This window comes from Mobula hypostoma, chromosome 9 (genome assembly GCF_963921235.1).
Source record: "Mobula hypostoma chromosome 9, sMobHyp1.1, whole genome shotgun sequence".
NCBI classification, from domain to species: Eukaryota; Metazoa; Chordata; class Chondrichthyes; order Myliobatiformes; family Myliobatidae; genus Mobula; species Mobula hypostoma.
This window is the reverse complement of record NC_086105.1, coordinates 34145738-34165360: the sequence shown is the minus strand read 5'-3', so window position 1 is coordinate 34165360 and position 19623 is coordinate 34145738. Positions and strand designations below refer to the sequence as shown.

General features: G+C 42.1%; 1 protein-coding gene across 4 annotated transcripts in view; it reads left to right on the top strand.

The window, feature by feature from the left end:
• The window catches only part of wnt5b (wingless-type MMTV integration site family, member 5b), a 125537-nt gene that overhangs the window by 83037 nt on the left and 22877 nt on the right, over positions 1–19623 (top strand). For all 4 annotated transcript variants that reach the window (XM_063058042.1, XM_063058041.1, XM_063058039.1 and 1 more), the window contains exons 2-3: positions 14723–14871; positions 15629–15876. In XM_063058042.1, coding sequence (XP_062914112.1) covers positions 14792–14871; positions 15629–15876 — 328 coding nt within the window. In that variant the 5' untranslated portion in view covers positions 14723–14791. The remainder of the gene's footprint in view (positions 1–14722; positions 14872–15628; positions 15877–19623) is intronic.

Sequence of the window (19623 nt, the reverse complement as noted above, 5' to 3'; positions counted from 1 at the left end):
CCTCCCCCCATCTTCTTTATAGGGCCTCTGCCCCTTCCCTCTACAGTCCTGACAAAGGGTTCCGGCCCGAAACGTTGACTGCGTTTCCACGGATGCTACCCGACCTGCTGAGCTCTTCCAGCATGTTGTGAGTGTTGCTTGGACACCCTCCATGGTTGGAGGTAACCAGGCATATAGATGAGGGTAGTGCAGTGGATGTAATCTATATGGATTTTAGTAAGGCATTTGACAAGGTTCCACACGGTAGGCTTATTCAGAAAGTCAGAAGGCATGGGATCCAGGGAAGTTTGGCCAGGTGGATTCAGAATTGGCTTGTCTGCAGAAGGCAGAGAGTCGTGGTGGAGGGAGTACATTCGGGTTGGAGGGTTGTGACTAGTAGTGTTCCACAAGGATCGGTTCTGGGACCTCTACTTTTCGTGATTTTTATTAACGACCTGGATGTGGGGGTAGAAGTGTGGGTTGGCAAGTTTACAGATGACACAAAGGTTAGTGGTGTTGTAGATAGTGTAGGAGATTGTCAAAGATTGCAGAGAGACATTGATAGGATGCAGAAGTGGGCTGAGAAGTGGCAGATAGAGTTCAACCCGGAGAAGTGTGAGGTGGTACACTTTGGAAGGACAAACTCCAAGGCAGAGTACAAAGAAAATGGCAGGATATTTGCTAATGTGAAGGAGCAGAGGGATCTGGGGGTACACGTCCACAGATCCCTGAAAGTTGTCTCACAGGTAGATAGGGTAGTTAAGAAAGCTTATGGGGTGTTAGCTTTCATAAATCGAGGTATAGAGTTTAAGAGTCGCGATGTAATGATGCAGCTCTATAAAACTCTGGTTAGGCCACACTTGGAGTACTGTGTCCAGTTCTGGTCACCTCACTAAAGGAAGGATGTGGAAGCATTGGAAAGGGTACAGAGGAGATTTACCAGGATGCTGCCTGGTTTAGAGAGTATGGATTACGATCAGAGATTAAGGGAGCTAGGACTTTACTCTTTGGAGAGAAGGAGGATGAGAGGAGACATGATAGAGGTATACAAGATATTAAGAGGAATAGATAGAGTGGATAGCCAGCACGTCTTCCTCAGGGCACCACTGCTCAATAGAAGAGGACGTGGCATTAAGGTAAGGGGTGGGAAGTTCAAGGGGGATAATAGAGGATGGCTTTTTACTCAGAGAGTGGTTGGTGCGTGGAATGCACTGCCTGAGTCAGTGGTGGAGGCAGATACACTAGTGAAATTTAAGAGACTACTAGACAGGTATATGGAGGAATTTAAGGTGGGAGGTTATATGGGAGGCAGGGTTTGAGGGTTGGCACAACAATGTGGGCCAAAGGGCCTGTACTGTGCTGTACTATTCTATGTTCTATGTTGAATATCAGTGATCTGGAGGTTGGATCAGGATGGGACAACAGGCACCAAGGAGACCAGCAATCCTTAGGTCGTCGAATTCCAAGTTGGAGGTCCATTTGGGTGGGAGTCATGAGGGCCAGTGACCACTACCTCCCTACAGCCCACCGGGATCAGAGGCCCGAGGTGCCCTGTGGTCGAAGGTCAGCGATCCTGGAGGTCAGGTCGTTTGTAATCCAGAGGCCAAGCCCATGATTGGCAAGTCCTGGGGTTGAGGATCAAAGGTCACAAAGAGGTTGGCAAAATCCAGAAGGCAAAGCTGAAGGTCATATATGGCAACTGGTGAAAGGCAAAACCCAGAGCTCAGTGACTCCAGACATAGAAACCAGAAGGTTGAAGACCGACGTCAGTGAATCCAGAGGCAGAGGCCTGAAGGTTGAGTCTAGGGTTGCCAACTGTCCCGTATTAGCCTGGACATCCCGTATATTGGGCTAAATTGGTTTGTCCCATATGGGACCGCCCTTGTCCTGTATTTCCCCCTCTAAAGTAGAGCGTTTCTATGAAACCGTTCGTAAGCCGAAATGGCATAAAGCAAAGAAGGAATTGCCATTATTTTATATGGGGAAATTTTTGAGCGTTCCCAGATCCAAAAAATAACCTACCAGATCATACCAATTAACACATAAAATGTAAAATAACACTAACGTATAGTAAAAGCAGGAATGATATGATAAATACACAGCCTATATAAAGTAGAAATAATGTATGTACAGTGGAGTTTCACTTACCAGAATCGAGAAGATTAAGCCAAAACCGTTTTGTAGAGAAAAGCCGGCATGTACACGCATGCACGCATCATGTATGCACACGTCACGCATGTGCACAGGTGCCCGCACAAGGCTTCATGGTCATGGTAGTCTTTCTCAGAGTAAACACTTCTGTCCCGTATTTGACTGCTACTTTCGTCCCTTATTTGGGAGTGAGAAAATGGGCAACCCTAGTTGAGTTTGTGAGTCTTGGCCACAGAGTGGAAGGTGGAGGCCTGATGGCTGCAAGTTTGAGAGTCCAGGGCCAAGTACTGGAGGTCCAGAGGTGGCCTGTCCCGGGGTTTGAAAGCCGTCTTGGATCGCAAGACCCTGCAGCGGATAGCTGAAGGGATCATCGGGGTCCCTCTTTCCGCCATTACAGACATTTACACCACACGCTGCATCCGCAAAGCAAACAGCATTGTGAAGGATTCCAGGCACCCCTCATACAAATTCTTCTCCCTCCTGCCATCTGGCAAAAGGTACCGAAGAATTCGGGCTCTCACGACCAGAGCGTGTAACAGTTTCTTCCCCCAAACAGTTAGACTCCTCAATTCCCACACCAACCTACACATACATACACACACACACACACACACACACACACACACACACACAACACCACTCCACTCCCTTTGCAGTTTTTGCTTATTTCTTTCTCAATTCCTGCTAAAACATTGTTTACATTTCCATCATTTATTATTATATTGTAATTTGTCCTTTACTGTGCCTATTGTCTTGTTTATTAATTAGTGTACTGTCTTGCACTGTTTTGTGCACTTTATGTAGTCCCGTATAGGCCTGAAGTCTAATGTAGTTTTGTGTTGTTTCACAAAGTCTCGTGTAGTTTTGTGTTGTTTCACAAAGTCTCATGTAGTTTTGTGTTGTTTCATATAGCACCATGGTCCTGCAGGATCGTTGTTTCATTTTTACTGTGTACTATACCAGCAGTTATGATTGAAATGACAATAAAAGTGACTTGACTTGACTGTGAACAACAGGAATTCTGCAGATGCTGGAAATTCAAGCAACACACATCAAAGTTGCTGGTGAACGCAGCAGGCCAGGCAGCATCTCTAGGAAGAGGTACAGTCGATGTTTCAGGCCGAGACCCTTCGTCAGGACTAACTGAAGGAAGAGTTAGTAAGAGACTTTCAAATCTCTTACTAACTCTTCCTTCAATTAGTCCTGACGAAGGGTCTCGGCCTGAAATGTCGACTGTACCTCTTCCTAGAGATGCTGCCTGGCCTGCTGCATTCACCAGCAACTTTGATGTGTGTTGCTTGACTTGACTGTGTGTGTGAGGGGTTGGGAAGATAGGAAAGAGGCATATTTTGCAGTTGTTGTCTTGTTCTGTTGTTGTTCCTGCTTGTGTGTTGTATTGAGCATTGTGGGCCTGCTATATCGGCACTGGAATGTGAGGCAACACTTGTGGGCTGCCCCCGAGCACATCCTTGGATGTGCAGGTTGTTAATGCAAATGATGCATTTCACTGTATGTTTCGATGTACATGTGATAAATGAATCCTAATTAGATTCAACTTTATTGTCATTGTACTGAGTACAGTTACAAAGCCAAAAAAATGCAGTTGGCATCTAACCAAAAATGCAAAGAATAGTGTTATTTACAAAATAATTGCGAATAAGAAGTAAGTGCTACAGCACACAACTATCTGAATCTGAATCTTTTGGAAGCAATTTACGTAGTTACTTGAAATAGACAAACCCTAATGTTTATGTGAGAGTAAGTAGGAGACTGGGCTTATGGCGGGCAACTGGTGATGGAGAAACAACCTGAAGGGAAAGGGCCGCTTTCTTTTCACAAATATTCTATCGCAACTCCAAAACTAACCAAGCATCTTGTCAATAATCATTGAATTGGCCAAAACTTAAAGAAGTTATTTGGAATTATAATCGATCATAAATTATACCAGAAGTACAGACATACTTGTCTGCGAAGCAGTGTCTGTGAAATCCATTGTCATGTTAAATCACGCGGTGTAAATAAGCCTGCAGCTAGATTCTACACTTAGGGAAAAAATGGTGAGAAAATGATTACCTTAGTGACTATCTTATATAGTTTAGCTGTAGAATGTTACTATCTATCTTGTAGGCTATTGACTATATATTATTATATATAGTTGCTGATGGAATTTAATTGATTGTTGTAGGTTCTTGCAATATCATGCCACTGAAGAGATGTTGTTGCGAGTTTGTCTGTCATTTCTTCTGCATTGTGAGGCAATTTAATTTCCTGCATGTACTGTTTCCAGTTAATTTTATGAATGGCTCCAAGCAACGAATCTCACACATCTGCTAATATTACCAGGAGTAGATAACAACTGTCTTTGTTATGGTAGGAGAACTATGTGTGACAAATGTTAGTTCAAATCAGTTTCCAAGCTCTTAACGAAAATAAAAGTATTTATGAGTTTATGAAATAACTTTGACGAATAAATAATATAACACTAGATAGTGCAGCAGTTTCAGGTCCCTTGATTCCAATAGCTTACAGTGGTTTTGTTGCAGTTGTAGATTTGGAAAATCTGAATATTGTTCTTAATTTAGACAAAAATTTCATTTGTCGTATGAACACAGAAGCAAGTGTTTGAGGAAATGTTGCATATATTACAAAATAGTAGCTGAAAGTTCTTAAAAAGTCAGATTCAAAAATACAAACTGTATTTGAAGGGAATCAGGGATTCAGGAAAAGAAACCCAGAAAATACTGATAACCATCTGTATGCATGGAGAGGGAAGAACAGAATTTATATTTCAAGCCAATGATCTTTCCTCTGAAGGTGTCTAAGCTGAGACACCCCACACATGCAGTAAAACTGCTGCAGGTATCATTGGTGACTGAGCTGAGATGCTATCCTGCACATGCAGTAAAACTGCCAGGATCATACTACAGGTATCATTGGGAATAGTCACAGCTACTTTAAAGTAGTACAAAACAGTAATATGCTGCTCTCTCCAACTCACTCTGTAGTCAGGAAATAACTGAGCTCTGCAAATTCACTAATTAACATAAACCCACTTCTACCTCATAATGCTAACGTTTAGAAAACAACTTTTAATTTGCTGACTCCTTACAAACCTTAAAGAAAGAGGGATTCAACCATCAGTTTTTAAGTTCTGAAAGTTGGTTGAGTACTGGTTATAAGTGATATTGCAAGTGTGATGACACAGAGTGGTCTATGCTGATGAGCTTCAGTTGGACTTTGAAATAAACCAAAGTGCAAAATAATCCAGTCTTAAGTATAAATATCCAACTCACTTTTCAGGTCATCATATATAAAGAATACGTGATTCTGATGTTAGGTCCTGACAAAGGGTCTCGGTCCAAAACCTCGACTGTACCTCTTCCTGTAGATGCTGCTTGGCCTGCTGCGTTCCACCAGCATTTTGTGTGTGTTGCTTGAATTTCCAGCACCTGCAGATCTTCTCGTGTTTGCCTAGAATACCACACTCTGCCTCCTACCACCAAGCCAATTTACGATTATGATTATGATTGTGAGGACACGCAGTCCTCTTTTATTGTCATTTAATAATGCATGCAATAAGAAATGACACAATGTTTCTCCAGAATGATATCACAGAAACACATGACAAAGCGACTGAAAAACTGACAAAAACCGTATAATTATAACATATAGTTACAACAGTGCAAAGCAATACCGTAATTTGATAAGAACAGACCATGGGCACGGTAAAAAGTCTCAAAGTCTCTCGAAAGTCTCATCATCTCATGCAGACGGTGAACCTCCAGTGCCGCAAACTTGCTGATGCAGCATCCTGGAAGCATCCGACCACAGTCCGACTCAAGAGTCCATCCGAAAACTCCGAGCCTCTGACCAGCTCTCCGACACCGAGCACCGAGCACCATCTCTGCTGAGCGCTTCAACCCCGGCCCTGGCAGCAGGCAATAGGCAAAGCCAAGGATTTGGGGCCTTTCCCTCTGGAGATTCTCGATCACACAGTAGCAGCAGCAGCGAAGTGGGCATTTCAGAAGTTTCTCCAGGTGTTCCTCTGTGCTTCTCACGGCTGTCTCCATCAAATCAGGATTGTGCACGGCCCCTAGTTAACACATACGATATCATTCAGAACGGCCGCGCGTGCTGCATCATGCCGCCATCTTCTCCTCCCTCCTTCATCCATTTTGTATCCATTTTGCTATCTCTCCCTGGATCCCATGTATTTCATCCTTCTTGACTAGCTTATTATGTGGTATCTTGTCAAATGCTTTGATAAACATCATATAGACAGTATCCATTGTCCTGCCTTTGTCAGTCCTCTTGGCCACCTCAATATAATTTGTGAGACGTGATCTCCAATGAGCAAACCCACGCTGACTATCCGTAATCAGTGCTTGCCTTTTCAAATCCTGTCCTTTAAAATCCCTTCCAGTAACTTTCCACCAGTGAAAAGCTCACTCTCCATAATTCAAAGATGGTACAGATAAGTGTTAACTCTTTGTGTGCAGCTCCGATAGGAGTCAGCAAATATTCCTATTTAGAACTACTACAGTGGAAACCCACATTCACAGATATGGGTACTTGAGTAAGCAACATCGTTTAAGACATTTAAAAAATCTATCGATCCCAAAATCAATTGACCCTGGATGGCAGATTCAGATCTCAAGTGCGATTCCCCTTTATGCAAACAGAATTGGGGAAGTCCACAAGTCTGGTCTACAAGTATGACTGAAACACAGAGGCTTTAGACCTCAACTCTCAACCATCTTGATGGCAAAGGTGCAGTCTCTGGAAAATAAAAGTGAAGACCTCAGAGTGAGTTTGTCATGTCAGAGAGACATCAGGGACTGCTAGGTACTTTGTTTCACAGAAACATAGCTCACCTCCACCATTTTGGACCCAACGCTGCATTCTGATGGCTTCACTATTCTCCACAAGGACAGGTCAGTTGAGTCTTTTAAAAGTAGAGGAGGGGGTATATGCTTCATGGTACACAGATGTGATGGTTCTGACTCAGTACTGATCAACTGACCTGGATCGTCTAGTGGTCAAGTATCGCTCATTTTATTTGTTGAGAGAATTTTCTGCCATCATCCTTCTAGCAACATACAATCCACCTCTGGCCAACATCAGGCAGGTACTGGAGGAGCTGAGCACCATAATCGGCAGTGACAAAACAGTGCACCCTATCACTCTGGGAGATTTCAACCAGGCCAGCTTGAAGAAGTCTTTGAACAACTACTGCCAACATATTACCTGTGGAACCAAAGGAGCCAACACACTTGACCACTGCTCTACCACCATCAAGATGGAGGAGTTCTCACAGGACTACTTTGAGTCGGTGGACTGGACGATCTTCAGGGATTCATCTTCAGATCTGAATGACTATGCCACGTTTTTACCAACTTCATCAAGACCTGTACAGATGAGTGTGTGCCTTCATGAATATACCAGATATACCCAAACCAAAAGCTGTGGGTGAACCAGGAGATTTATACTCTGCTGAGAGCTAGATCTGTGATGTTCAAGAACAGTAATCCAGAACCATACAAGAAGTCCAGGAATGACCTATGGAAGGCTATTTTAAGAGCAATAAAACAATTCCAATTGAAGTTAGAGACAGAAGCAGATGCACATTAGCTCTGGCAAGGTTTGCAGGTGAAGCCTATGAATGGGTGTGATACTTCAATCCCAGATGAGCTCTATGCCTTTTATGCGCACTTTGAAAGGAAGAATACAACTACACTTGTGCGAATCCCTGTAACATCTAGTGACCCTGTGATCTCAGTCTCAGAGGCTGATGTCAGAACATCTTTCAAGAGGGTGAACTTTCACAAGGTGTCAGGCCTTGATGATGTACCTGGTAGGGCACTGAAAGCCTTTGCAACCAACTATCTGGAGTGTTCGAAGACATCTTCTATCTCTTACTACTGTTGTCCAACCTGCTTCATATCACCCCCCAAGAAGAACAGGGTGAGCTGCCTCAATGACTATCACCCAGTTGCACTCATGTCTACCGCGATGAAGAACTACAATGGATGCAATCTCACCAGTGGTCCAATTGGATTTGAATCGCTTAAACAATAGCAATACCTATGTTGCTTATTGTCTATTGATTACAGCTCAGCATTGAACGTCATCATACTTTCAGTACTGATCAACAAGCTCCAAAACCTGGGCCTTTTTACTTCTCTCTTCAAATGGATCCTTGACTTCCTCATCAGGAAACCACAGTCAGTGCAGATTGGAAATAATATCTTGCTGACAACACTGGCACTCCTCAATGATGCATGCTTAGCCCACTGCTTTACTCTCTCTGCACCCACAATTTGTGTGGCTAGGCACAGCTAAAATGCCATTATGAATTTTCCGATGCACAAATATTGTTGGCGGAATTTAAGATGGTGACAAGAAGGTGTACAGGAGTGAAATAAATCAGCTAGATGGGTGTCAAAACAACAACCTTGCGCTTAACATTAGCAACACCAAGGACTTGACTGTAGACTTCAGGAAGAGGAAGTCAAGTGAACGCACACTAGTCCTCATCATGGGATCAGCAGTGGAAAGAGTGAGCAGTTTCAAATTCCTGGTTATCAACATCTGTGAAGGTCAGTCCTGGTCTAACATATTGATGCAACTACAAAGAAGGCACAACAGCAGCTGTATTTCATTGAGAGTTTGGGTATGCCACCAAAAACTCACAATTTTCTACAGATGTATCATGAAGAGCATCACCATTTGGTGTGTGGACTAGCGATCTGAAGGTTGTGGGTTCGAGCCTCAGCCGGGGCAGCATGTGTGTCCTTGAGCAAGGCACTTAAAAAACATAATGCTCCAGTCTTCCAGTCTACCCAGCTGGCGTCCTATCCGGGGGTGGGGGGAGTCTCGTACTCTCAGTCACCTCACGTCACGGAAACCGGCATAAGCACAGACTTTAATCACCATTTGGTATGTAGCTGCAAAGGATCAGAAAAAGCAGCAGAAAGTTGCAAACTGAGCCATGGGCACTAGCCTCCCCAGCAGTGAGGACATCTTCAAAAGGTGATGCCAGTGCCCTCTTCTCATTTACATCAAGGAGGAGGTATAGGATCCAGGGAACACAGGCTCAATATCCTTGATGACGAATGCTGCTTTTTTGACTCAATGTAAGTTTGTTCAATGGTGAAGAAGGATGCTGGGTTGTATTCACCACTTTCTGTAAACTTTTCCATTCCTGGACATTGTTTTTTTCATACTAGTCTGCAACCAGTTAGGATAATCTCCATTGTATATCTACAGAAGTTTGCCAAAGTTTTTGTGACATGTTGAATCTACACAAATTTTCAAGCAAGTAGAGGCACTGCCATGCTTTCTTTGTGATGGTGCTTCCTTGCAGGTCCCACGACAGATCCTCTGATATAACACCAAGGAATTTAAGGCTACTGCCCCTCTCCACTTCTGATTCCCTAATGAGGCTCGTGGACCTCTGATTTCTTCCCTCTGTAGTCGATAATCAGCTCTTTAATTTTATGACGTTGAGTGAGCGGTTGTTGTTGTGGCACCATCCAACCAGATTTCCAACCTCTCTCCTATATGTCAACTCGTCACCACCTTTGATTGGCCCAACAACAGTGGTGTTGTCGGCAAACTTAAATATGGCATTGGAGCTGTACTTAGCCACACAGTCATAAATGTAAAGTGAGTAGAGCAGGGATTCCCTTCTCCCACATTCTAACAGGAACTTCAAAGTTTATAGTAAATTTATTATCAAAGTATGAGACTCATACTACCCTGGGATTCATTTTCTTGCATCCTATTTGTTGGCCTTGGCCTCTTCTCATCTCACACTTAAAAACCTCACATATGCCAGATAACCTTTTCCTGCTGACAACTTTACCCAATCAACCTTTGAAAGTCCCTATCCAATGTCATCACAAGTAACCTTGCCTTTATTTAGGACATTCACTTGTTGACCGGTCCTATCTTTTCCCATAATGAGCTTGAAGCTCGTAGTATTATGGTCCCTCACTTACATGTTAGCTTGTTGTCTAGTTGGGCCATCTACATATAACTTCAAAAATCTTTCCCAGGCCCACCTAATTCCTTAGCACTATGGCAGTCCTGGTCATTATCAGGAAAGTTAAAATAATGTACTATAACAACCCTATTGTTCCCACACCTATCTGCAGTCACCTTATTTATATGCTGCTCTGAAAGAAGTTATTAATACGAGTTCTTAGATGTTAGACTTTGAGTGGGTTTTTTAATATAACAAGAACAAATACTGTATATATTATAAGTGACAAAAATAATATAATATTAATTCACCTCATTAATGTACAATGTGCTGCTTCTTGTGCTCCTCCATCCTTCTCAAGGATGAAACACCTGTTTCAAGGATGATCATAGTGGAGCAGGCTAATATTTGAAGCGCCACCTTGTGGTATTATTTGCAAATGAAGACTTGAGTACTACAGCCCAAGTACTGCAATCAGACAGTTTGCAAATCAGATGGCTGTGGAGTTTTATTAACTAAGTTTTATAGTCTGGTGGTGAAATGTGCAAAGTAAGATACTCAGTAGAGGAAGACTGCAATACTAAACATCTCTTAAGACCACTTACATAAATCAACTCAGAGATTTTTGAGATGTATTTATTGAACATAAAATCAATTTTTAAAAAACTTCCTGTGATAGACTGTGCGATGTTTATGGAGTCAAACATCATAGTGGATGTAAAGTGATTTTCAATAGATGAATTGAATGTTCATTCAAAAGCTACTGTAATGAATAGAAGCACAGCACATCAATTGCTCCCCCTACTTGTGCTATGGCTCATAATGTGTATTTTCAATTTAGTACCCTGTGCAAATGTATTGCAAAAGTCCGGACTATAACTTCAATCTGTCAGTTGTAATATTGATTTGAGTTGGAATATAAATAGATTTGAATTTAATACTGCTGCAGGAGATAATACAGTGACGCCTATGGTTATATGATACTGATAATGTTCATGACTTTTTGTACACAGTTTATATTTGCACATTCTGGAGTATCTTTTCATGGAATTTGTTGCCATTAATTATAATTAATGAAAGAACCAAATAAGTTAAAGCATGCAGGGGAACAGCAGGATACCAGTTGCTAAAGGTTTGCACCATTGACCCAGGGACTTGAGTTTGAATCATTCAATGATAACTGAAAGTTTAAATTCACGTAAACATTTAAAACGTCTAAAATCAAACAAAAGTAAGTCTGTGTAATGGAAACCACGAACCTATCAATTTATGTTCAAAACTAATCTGGTTCATGAATGTCTTTCAGGGAAGGGTCCTGACATCTTTACCAATTGGCCTGCATGTAACTTTAAGCCCACCAATCTAGTTGACTCTTAATAGCCTTTCTAGTCAATGGATAATTAGAAATGGACAACAAATGCTGTCATTGCTGGCGATGTCCATACTAATGACTGAGTACGTTCTGTAAAAATATCCATAATTGTTTGATAGAGCACAATGATCACATTACAATAAGCACAGAGGTATTGCCTAATGAATTCATGGTGACTCTGGAAATTCAGTTAATTAAATAAACAAGAAATGAAAATACATGCTGAACAATGTCACATTTTGTGTAAAGTTCCATTGGTTCACTAGGAAAGGAAATTTTTACCCAGTCTAATCCATGTATGACTCTAGCCATACAGCAAGAAATACCCTCTGAAATGGCCTAGAAATCCCCTCATTTGCTATATAGGTCCACTACAAATATGAGTCAGAGCTCCAAGCACATTTTCAAATGTGATGAAGGTTTCTGTCACTCCCTTTCATCCAGTGAGCTGCAGACCACTAGATGAAAATATTTTTCCTCATCCCTTCTCTAATCCTTCTACCAATTATTTTAAATCCCCTTGGTTTTTGACTGCACTGGTAAGGGAATTAGATCCTTCCACTTCACCCCGTTAAGCCTGTCATAATTTTATACACTTTAATTATTTCTCCCCCAGCTTTTTCAGTTCCAAAGAAAACACCCCCAGTCTATCCAGTCTATCCTCAGCAAAAAATTACTAGCCTTGGCAACATCATGGTCTGTCTCCTCTGCACTGTCCCTAGTGTAATCACATCTTTTCTGTAATAAACACAGTGATAAGTGGCAAGTGGCAATGCCTTCTCTAATAAGAGGGAGCCCAACCACCAACCTTTCAATGCCAACGCCACCACTGGATCCCCACTCTGGAATTGTCCCTGATCAGAATTGCAATTGTACCATGCTCTAGTATAGGAGCCAGTGAGAGACTGGATATTCTGTAATGACTTATCATCTGACACCCCATCCACCTGCCAACAAATACATGGCATAAGTCAGGAATGTGTGACAGCATTCTTCTTTTGCCTGGAGGAGAGCCCTTTCAACACCACCAAAGTAACTAAATATGATTAAGGACAAAGCAGTTCCTGTGAACACCCTAAATATAATCTTCATTACCTTTGGGAACACATAGATTATCAAATATAAGATGACCCCAGCATCTCACCAAGGCTGCCTTTGGGATGATCTCCAAAACCCAAAGCCCTGGATACCAGCAAGTTGTTTCTGAGTTCCAGGTCTGAGATCGAGATGTGTCACCTTCCATAGAGATGAGTCAAAATCCCGACGCTCCCTATATTTGCCAGCACATTTGCTCTATGGCTGTTGAAAGGTAATTATGGATGGGCAATTAACGTTGGCTTATACCAACATCACAGGAAATAATAAAAACATAAATTATGCCGTTAAATTAAATGGAAATGGAACGGCGGCGATAGATCCCTTGGCGAATTGAATTTTTATTTTGCTCTGTAGCAATACTTTTGCTCTGTAGCAGGCGCTGGCTGGTTGTCATTATTTGGAAGAACAGGATTTTTGATAGCTGGCTTTTTAGAAAATGTAATTAGACGGCATAGACATCGTGGTATTTCAAGCAATCCGCGTGACGTCTGGTCCTCTTAATGTTAAATATGAACACTGAAATGAACTGTTTAGGGAATTTAGATCGTTTTTCTTTCTTTCTGGGTCACTGCAAGGCTGGCGTTTGTACTATTTTTGACAGTAAGGTCAAAAACATCTGCTACCCAGGCGGAGGTCTGCACGGCATGATTCTGGATGACTGTACGTATAGTCTCCAGGTAAGAGGAGCTGAGAAACATTGGACGCTATCTCTGGTGCTTTACTACCTCATGATCCGGTTTAGGCATCTGATAAATTAAATTTTGGGAATTTATATTGGTCTGGCTCCCGATGCTGGTGGTTACTGTATCATCTAAGTCGCGCTGGTATGGCAGAAACAGCATTTATGTCACCGTTAGATAGTGGAAAGTGTGAATTGATGCTACCGGAAGCGATAGTTTACGTCAATAAAGTTTTGTCACCATCAGCAAAATCTGGGCAGACTAGAAATCTTTAAGATTACTATATAGCGCGAGATTTACAGGAGGTGGTGGGGGATGGAGGTGAAGAAACGCGAATACATTCAAGGTCTTTTAGAAGGAGGGTGTGACTATTGTTACGATTTGCTGGCTGAGGGCGCCAGGCTATTTCCGAAATGTCCCTGCATAATAATACAATGTCTTTGAGTGGACCCGCTCTTTGATCACTTCAGCACCCTTCTCAAAGGTGAGCGCATGTCGCCTTTTGGAAATAATTTCAAGTTTGGAAAATCTGCTTTTCATCAACTGATGTTGTTCCATTCCCGGGATAATAATCGCGTGGCGCACCGTTCAAATATCTTGCATTGTCTTTATGTTTTCCAAATTGACGTATTGTGCCTAATGAATTGCAGATGTGATTGATATTTCAAATGTGAAGCCCCTGTCTGAAAACTGCTGATCATTCGGTTATAAAACGAATACCCTTATGCATCAATCTAGTATAAATACTGTTTGAATACGTTTCAAAACTTCTGTCGGACCCTTTACGTGTTCCCTTTCGACCACTCAGAATTTTAGTTGCCCCATAAGTTTATAGACGGTAAATCTCTATCAAGTTTGTTGAACGGTTAAACAGATGGGAAGGCGCTTTTCTTGGACGTGCTGTGGTATGCTGGTGTATCATCCTCCAACCCCAGGATATCGTGTTTGTACAGCCCACAATCTGTATCCATTTGGTGTTTGGTTAACACTGGTGGTCGAGACCCACTCGGGGAGAGTGCGATCGTTTTGTTGGCTGCTGTTGCTGGATCGGCGCCCTCCCCCTCTTCGCCAGACCACAACATAGTTATATGCCTTCTTTTTTGTTGCTGAATAGAAACCTCTCCGGGTTTCGGGGGGAAGACTGATGATAGAAAAAACGTTCGTTTCTCTTTAACTTTAATGTGTAAACTTACTTTCAGATGTCAGACCTGAAGTTAAAATTTTCCCCATTTATTGTAATAGTCTCTGACCAATCGGAGTGAGGAGATGGAACCTCATAAAAACTCTTGGCTTCATTAGGGGAATCGCTACGATTCAGCCAGATCCTACAGCTACTATTTGCAAAGCAAGGAATATCAATTGCGTTCCACGGGGACTCCAAAAAGTAACTGGTGTATCGCGGTGGTGTGGGTCTAGCCGAGAGCGGGGCTGATTGCTGTGGACTTTTATTTACAGAGTGCGGTGGCGGTGCGATTGCTGGCCCAGGGAGCACTCCATGCAGGATTCACCCCGGCCAGGCTCACCATGACTGGGCTTCGCCTTCTGTTGGCCGCCGCTTTACTATCCAGTTTTTCCCAGAGTCTGGTTCAGGCAAACTCCTGGTGGTAAGTACCTCAATATTTTGTTCTTACTATTTTTTTCCCTGTCGGCACACTTAATTCAGAATGGTTTGAGCTTCATGGTGCATTTTAGTTAATTTCGGTGTTAGGTGAAGGGGAACGATGGTGTTGGATGAGTATATATGATAATAAAGAACAACATGTTAGATATTGTGGAACTTTAATGAATCCCCACTTGAAGGAAGATATGGAATTCAAAATTGTAATCAAATTCCATATATATATATAGATAGATAGATAGTTTATATCATTGTCTAAATTGAGTTGAAAGAAGAATTCACAGCAATGCTGACGTCTGAAACTTTTGACACTTAATATCAACGTTTAGCAGAGTGTTGTCCCATGAACACAACCCGTTAAGAACACTACGCAATATGAATAAGATATTTCCAGTCACAATATCGATAATAATTTGGCACAGCGTACAGTATCTTCGAAAGTACGTAGTCCAAAAAAATGGATAATTTAATCTACAATCGATAATTTCAAACTGGCTCCTTGAAATGAAAAATGTAATTTTCTTAAAACGAATAGTTTTCTCCTTTAAGTAAGCTTTAAAGAATTAATGAAACCGATGGTTAGTGCTTAATTTAACTGCGTTCCGCTTAATGATTAAAAATAAAATATTTGAAGTCATTAGCGAGTAAAAGCTTTATTCGAAGAAGCTGGAAACAAGTTGATCCTATTAAATAACGCCAAATCTCTTGAGTTCCGTAATAAATCTTTTTTTAACCCACTCTAGGTCTTTGGCTATGAACCCAATTCAACGGCCTGAGATGTATATAATTGGCGCCCAACCTCTCTGCAGTCAACTGAACGGCCTGTCGCAGGGGCAGAGGAAGTTATGCCAGTTGTACCAGGATCATATGGTTTATATTGGAGAAGGGGCAAAAACAGGCATCAGAGAATGCCAGTACCAGTTCAGACAGAGGCGATGGAACTGCAGCACCGTAGATAACACCTCCGTGTTTGGAAGGGTAATGCAGATAGGTGAGACTTTCCACTTCGCTACATAACAAAAGAAGCTTCTTTTGAAACAAAAGTTTAGCACTCAAGTGTTAGATCCGTTTCGATCGTTCTCTTAACAAAAGTGAAGTCAATCCTTTTCTCTGGAAGCGCGACCTGCGAGTCATTAGTCCTTGCCGTCTAAGTTTATGGTAAGGTGTCGCCTGGATGCATTGTCCCAGCCTTTTTGAAATTCAATTATCCATTCACAGGGTTTCGAGAAATCTGGGACTATATTGATGTTACCGACACGCAGTATAATAAATGGAGGTGTCAGTCAGGGGGCTGGGAGAGATGGAGCCAAACGCCATGTGCAGAGCAGATGGATTGGCAACTTGGCTTGATTTCCAGGACACCTTTATTCTTTAGACCGCTATACTCTTTATCAGTTTTTTTCTCTCTCTGGCGATGGGAGGGGAAGGGGTTACTTCTGTTTATATAATGCGCTTAGATGTGATGCCACTTGTCAGAAAAGTAATTTATTTTAAAAAAAAGTGACATGCGATGGTGCTGTTTCCAAGTTCGTTCTGTGGTCTTGCCGCTCACTTAGTTGAAAAGTTTGCTGGCAGCGAGCCGAGAGTGAACTGTGCACTTGCAGTTCGTTCACTAATGCCACTCCTGTATATTCTGAGGCAAATGAAAATGCCCGTTATTCTGATCCGGTGATTTTCAGGGGCAGCATTAGAAGTCAGAATTGAACTCACCCTCGATTAAAATACCATGCATTTAGTTTATAACATTTATTTTTAGAAACGGAAACTTCTATAAACTTGGAATTGTGCAGACAACTGACAAGTTTAGTTCAATATGATTACATACTAATGTTGATGTTGTCTCTTAAAATGACAGCTACGTGCCATTTAAGGTCACCGTTTCATTCATTCGCCGATTAAACTCCAATGGTCACAATGCAACCATGATGAGGAAAGCATTTCTTTGCACAAATTCTCCCTTTAAAATGATCTATTTGGAGGGAAAAATGACGACCCCGCTACTGTAGTTTATTTTGCTCTGAGGCACACATGTTTATGAAGAAACCATGAGATCCTTAAAATGCAATGATGGGGAAACCAGAAGGTTAGAATTTTAAACCGGAATGAGATGCAGCTCTACAACAGGAACACGTCATCTCTTCCAACTGTTGACCGATTGCACCTGTGTTTGGAATACTGTATATTGAGATATTTTTAGATAACCCAGTTATTTAATTTATATAACCATATAACAATTACAGCACGGAAACAGGCCATCTCGGCCCTTCTAGTCCGTGCGGAACTCCTACTCTCACCTGGTCCCACCGACCTGCACTCGGTCCATAACCCTCCATTCCTTTCCTGTCCATATGGCTGTCCAATTTAACTTTAAACGACAACATCGAACCTGCCTCAACCACTTCTGCTGGAAGCTCGTTCCACACAGCTACCATTCTCTGAGTAAAGAAGTTCCCCCTCATGTTACCCCTAAACTTCTGTCCTTTAACTCTCAACTCATGTCCTCTTGTTTGAATCTCTCCCACTGTCAATGGAAAAAGCCTATCCACGTCAACTCTATCAATCCCCCTCATAATTTTAACCACCTCTATCAAGTCCCCTCTCAACCTTCTATGCTCCAAAGAATAAAGCCCTAACTTGTTCAACTTTTCTCTGTAACTTAGGAGATGAAACCCAGGCAACATTTTAGTGAACCTCCTCTGTACTCTCTCAATTTTATTGACTTCTTTCCTATAATTTGGTGACCAGAACTGTACACAATACTCCAAATTTGGCCCTACCAATGCCTTATAGAATTTCAACATTATATCCCAACTCCTATACTCAATGCTCTGATTAATAAAGGCCAGCATACCAAAAGCTTTCTTCACCACCCTATCCACATGAGATTCCACCTTCAGGAAACTATGCACCATTATTCCTAGATACCTCTGTTCTACAGCATTCTTCAATGCCCTGCCATTTACCATGTATGTCCTATTTTGGTTAGTCCTACCAAAATGTAGCACGCCACATTTTTCAGCATTAAACTCCATCTGCCATCTTTTCCTTGTGTGTTTTTGGGTTACAAAGTTAAAGGTCACCTTTGATATTCTGAAGTTATATTTAAATGTTTAATTAAGCACCATTTTTCATTTCCATCTCACCAGTCTTGGACTGTATTTCTTGGAGTTTAGAAGAATGAGGGGAGACCTCATAGAAACATTTCGAATGTTAAAAGGCATGGACAGAGTGGATGTGGCAAAGTTGTTTCCCATGATGGGGGAGTCTAGTACAAGAGGGCATGACTTAAGGATTGAAGGGCGCCCTTTCAGAACAGAAATGCGAAGAAATTTTTTTAGTCAGGGTGGTGAATCTATGGAATTTGTTGCCACGGGCAGCAGTGGAGGCCAAGTCACTGGCTGTATTTAAGGCAGAGATTGATAGGTATCTGAGTAGCCAGGGCATCAAAGGTTATGGTGAGAAGGCAGGGGAGTGGGACTAAATAGGAGAAAATGGATCAGCTCATGATAAAATGGCGGAGCAGACTCGATGGGCCGAATGGCCTACTTCTGCTCCTTTGTCTTATGGTCTTATGGTCTTCAAATGTGAAAATAATAACTGAGATACCTTATCAATTTAACACCTATTACATAGAAAATAGGTGCAGGAGTAGGCCATTCGGCCCTTCGAGCCTGCACCGCCATTTATTATGATCATGGCTGATCATCCAACTCAGAACCCCGCCCCAGCCTTCCCTCCATACCCCCTGATCCCCGTAGCCACAAGGGCCATATCTAACTCCCTCTTAAATTTAGCCAATGAACTGGCCTCAACCATTTCCTGTGGCAGAGAATTCCACAGATTCACCACTCCCTGTGTGAAGAAGTTTTTCCTAATCTCGGTCCTAAAAGGCTTCCCCTTTATCCTTAAACTGTGACCCCTTGTTCTGGACTTCCCCAACATCGGGAACAATCTTCCTGCATCTAGCCTGTCCAATCCCTTTAGGATTTTATACGTTTCAATCAGATCCCCCCTCAATCTTCTAAATTCCAATGAGTTCAAGCCCAGTTCATCCAGTCTTTCTTCATATGAAAGTCCTGCCATCCCAGGAATCAATCTGGTGAACCTTCTTTGTACTCCCTCTATGGCAATCTCTGTACGTCTCTGAGGAAGTGTTATTATTCAGATACTCCTGTAGTTCAATCTTCATTGTATAGGAACATATCAACACATTCAAATATAGAATGTATCATACATCAGGTATGGGCTTCCCCTGTAATAAATATGTGACCCCCCAGGTTCTGTTGGCTGTGTGAGACTAGGGAAGACCATCTCTGGCTCCACCAAACGTATGAGATTGAGGTGCAAAACCTCCTGATTGGGTGGATGTATTGCCCTGTTACAAATCAGTGCCACGAAATGACAGACTGCACACCATATGTAATTAAACAATTTAGCTTTATAATTCTTAATTTGACTAAAGTAAAACAAAAAGAAAAGGGCCCATTTCAATGAAACAGTCTAATGTGCACAAGTTGGAGCTCACGGTTTCCCCTTCGCCGATCCTCCTTCGATTTCCCCTGGTTTCGTCAGCTCCTAGCCCCACTCCACGTCCACTCTGTCCTGGTGTCTATGACCTCTCCTTTCCGGCATCTTCTCTCCCCATCTTCCGCTGAACAAAAGACCCAGATCACCTCTGTCTCAGGCGCACAACAAGAAAAAGCACTCCCCTCATTGGACGGCGCACATTTCTAAGCTC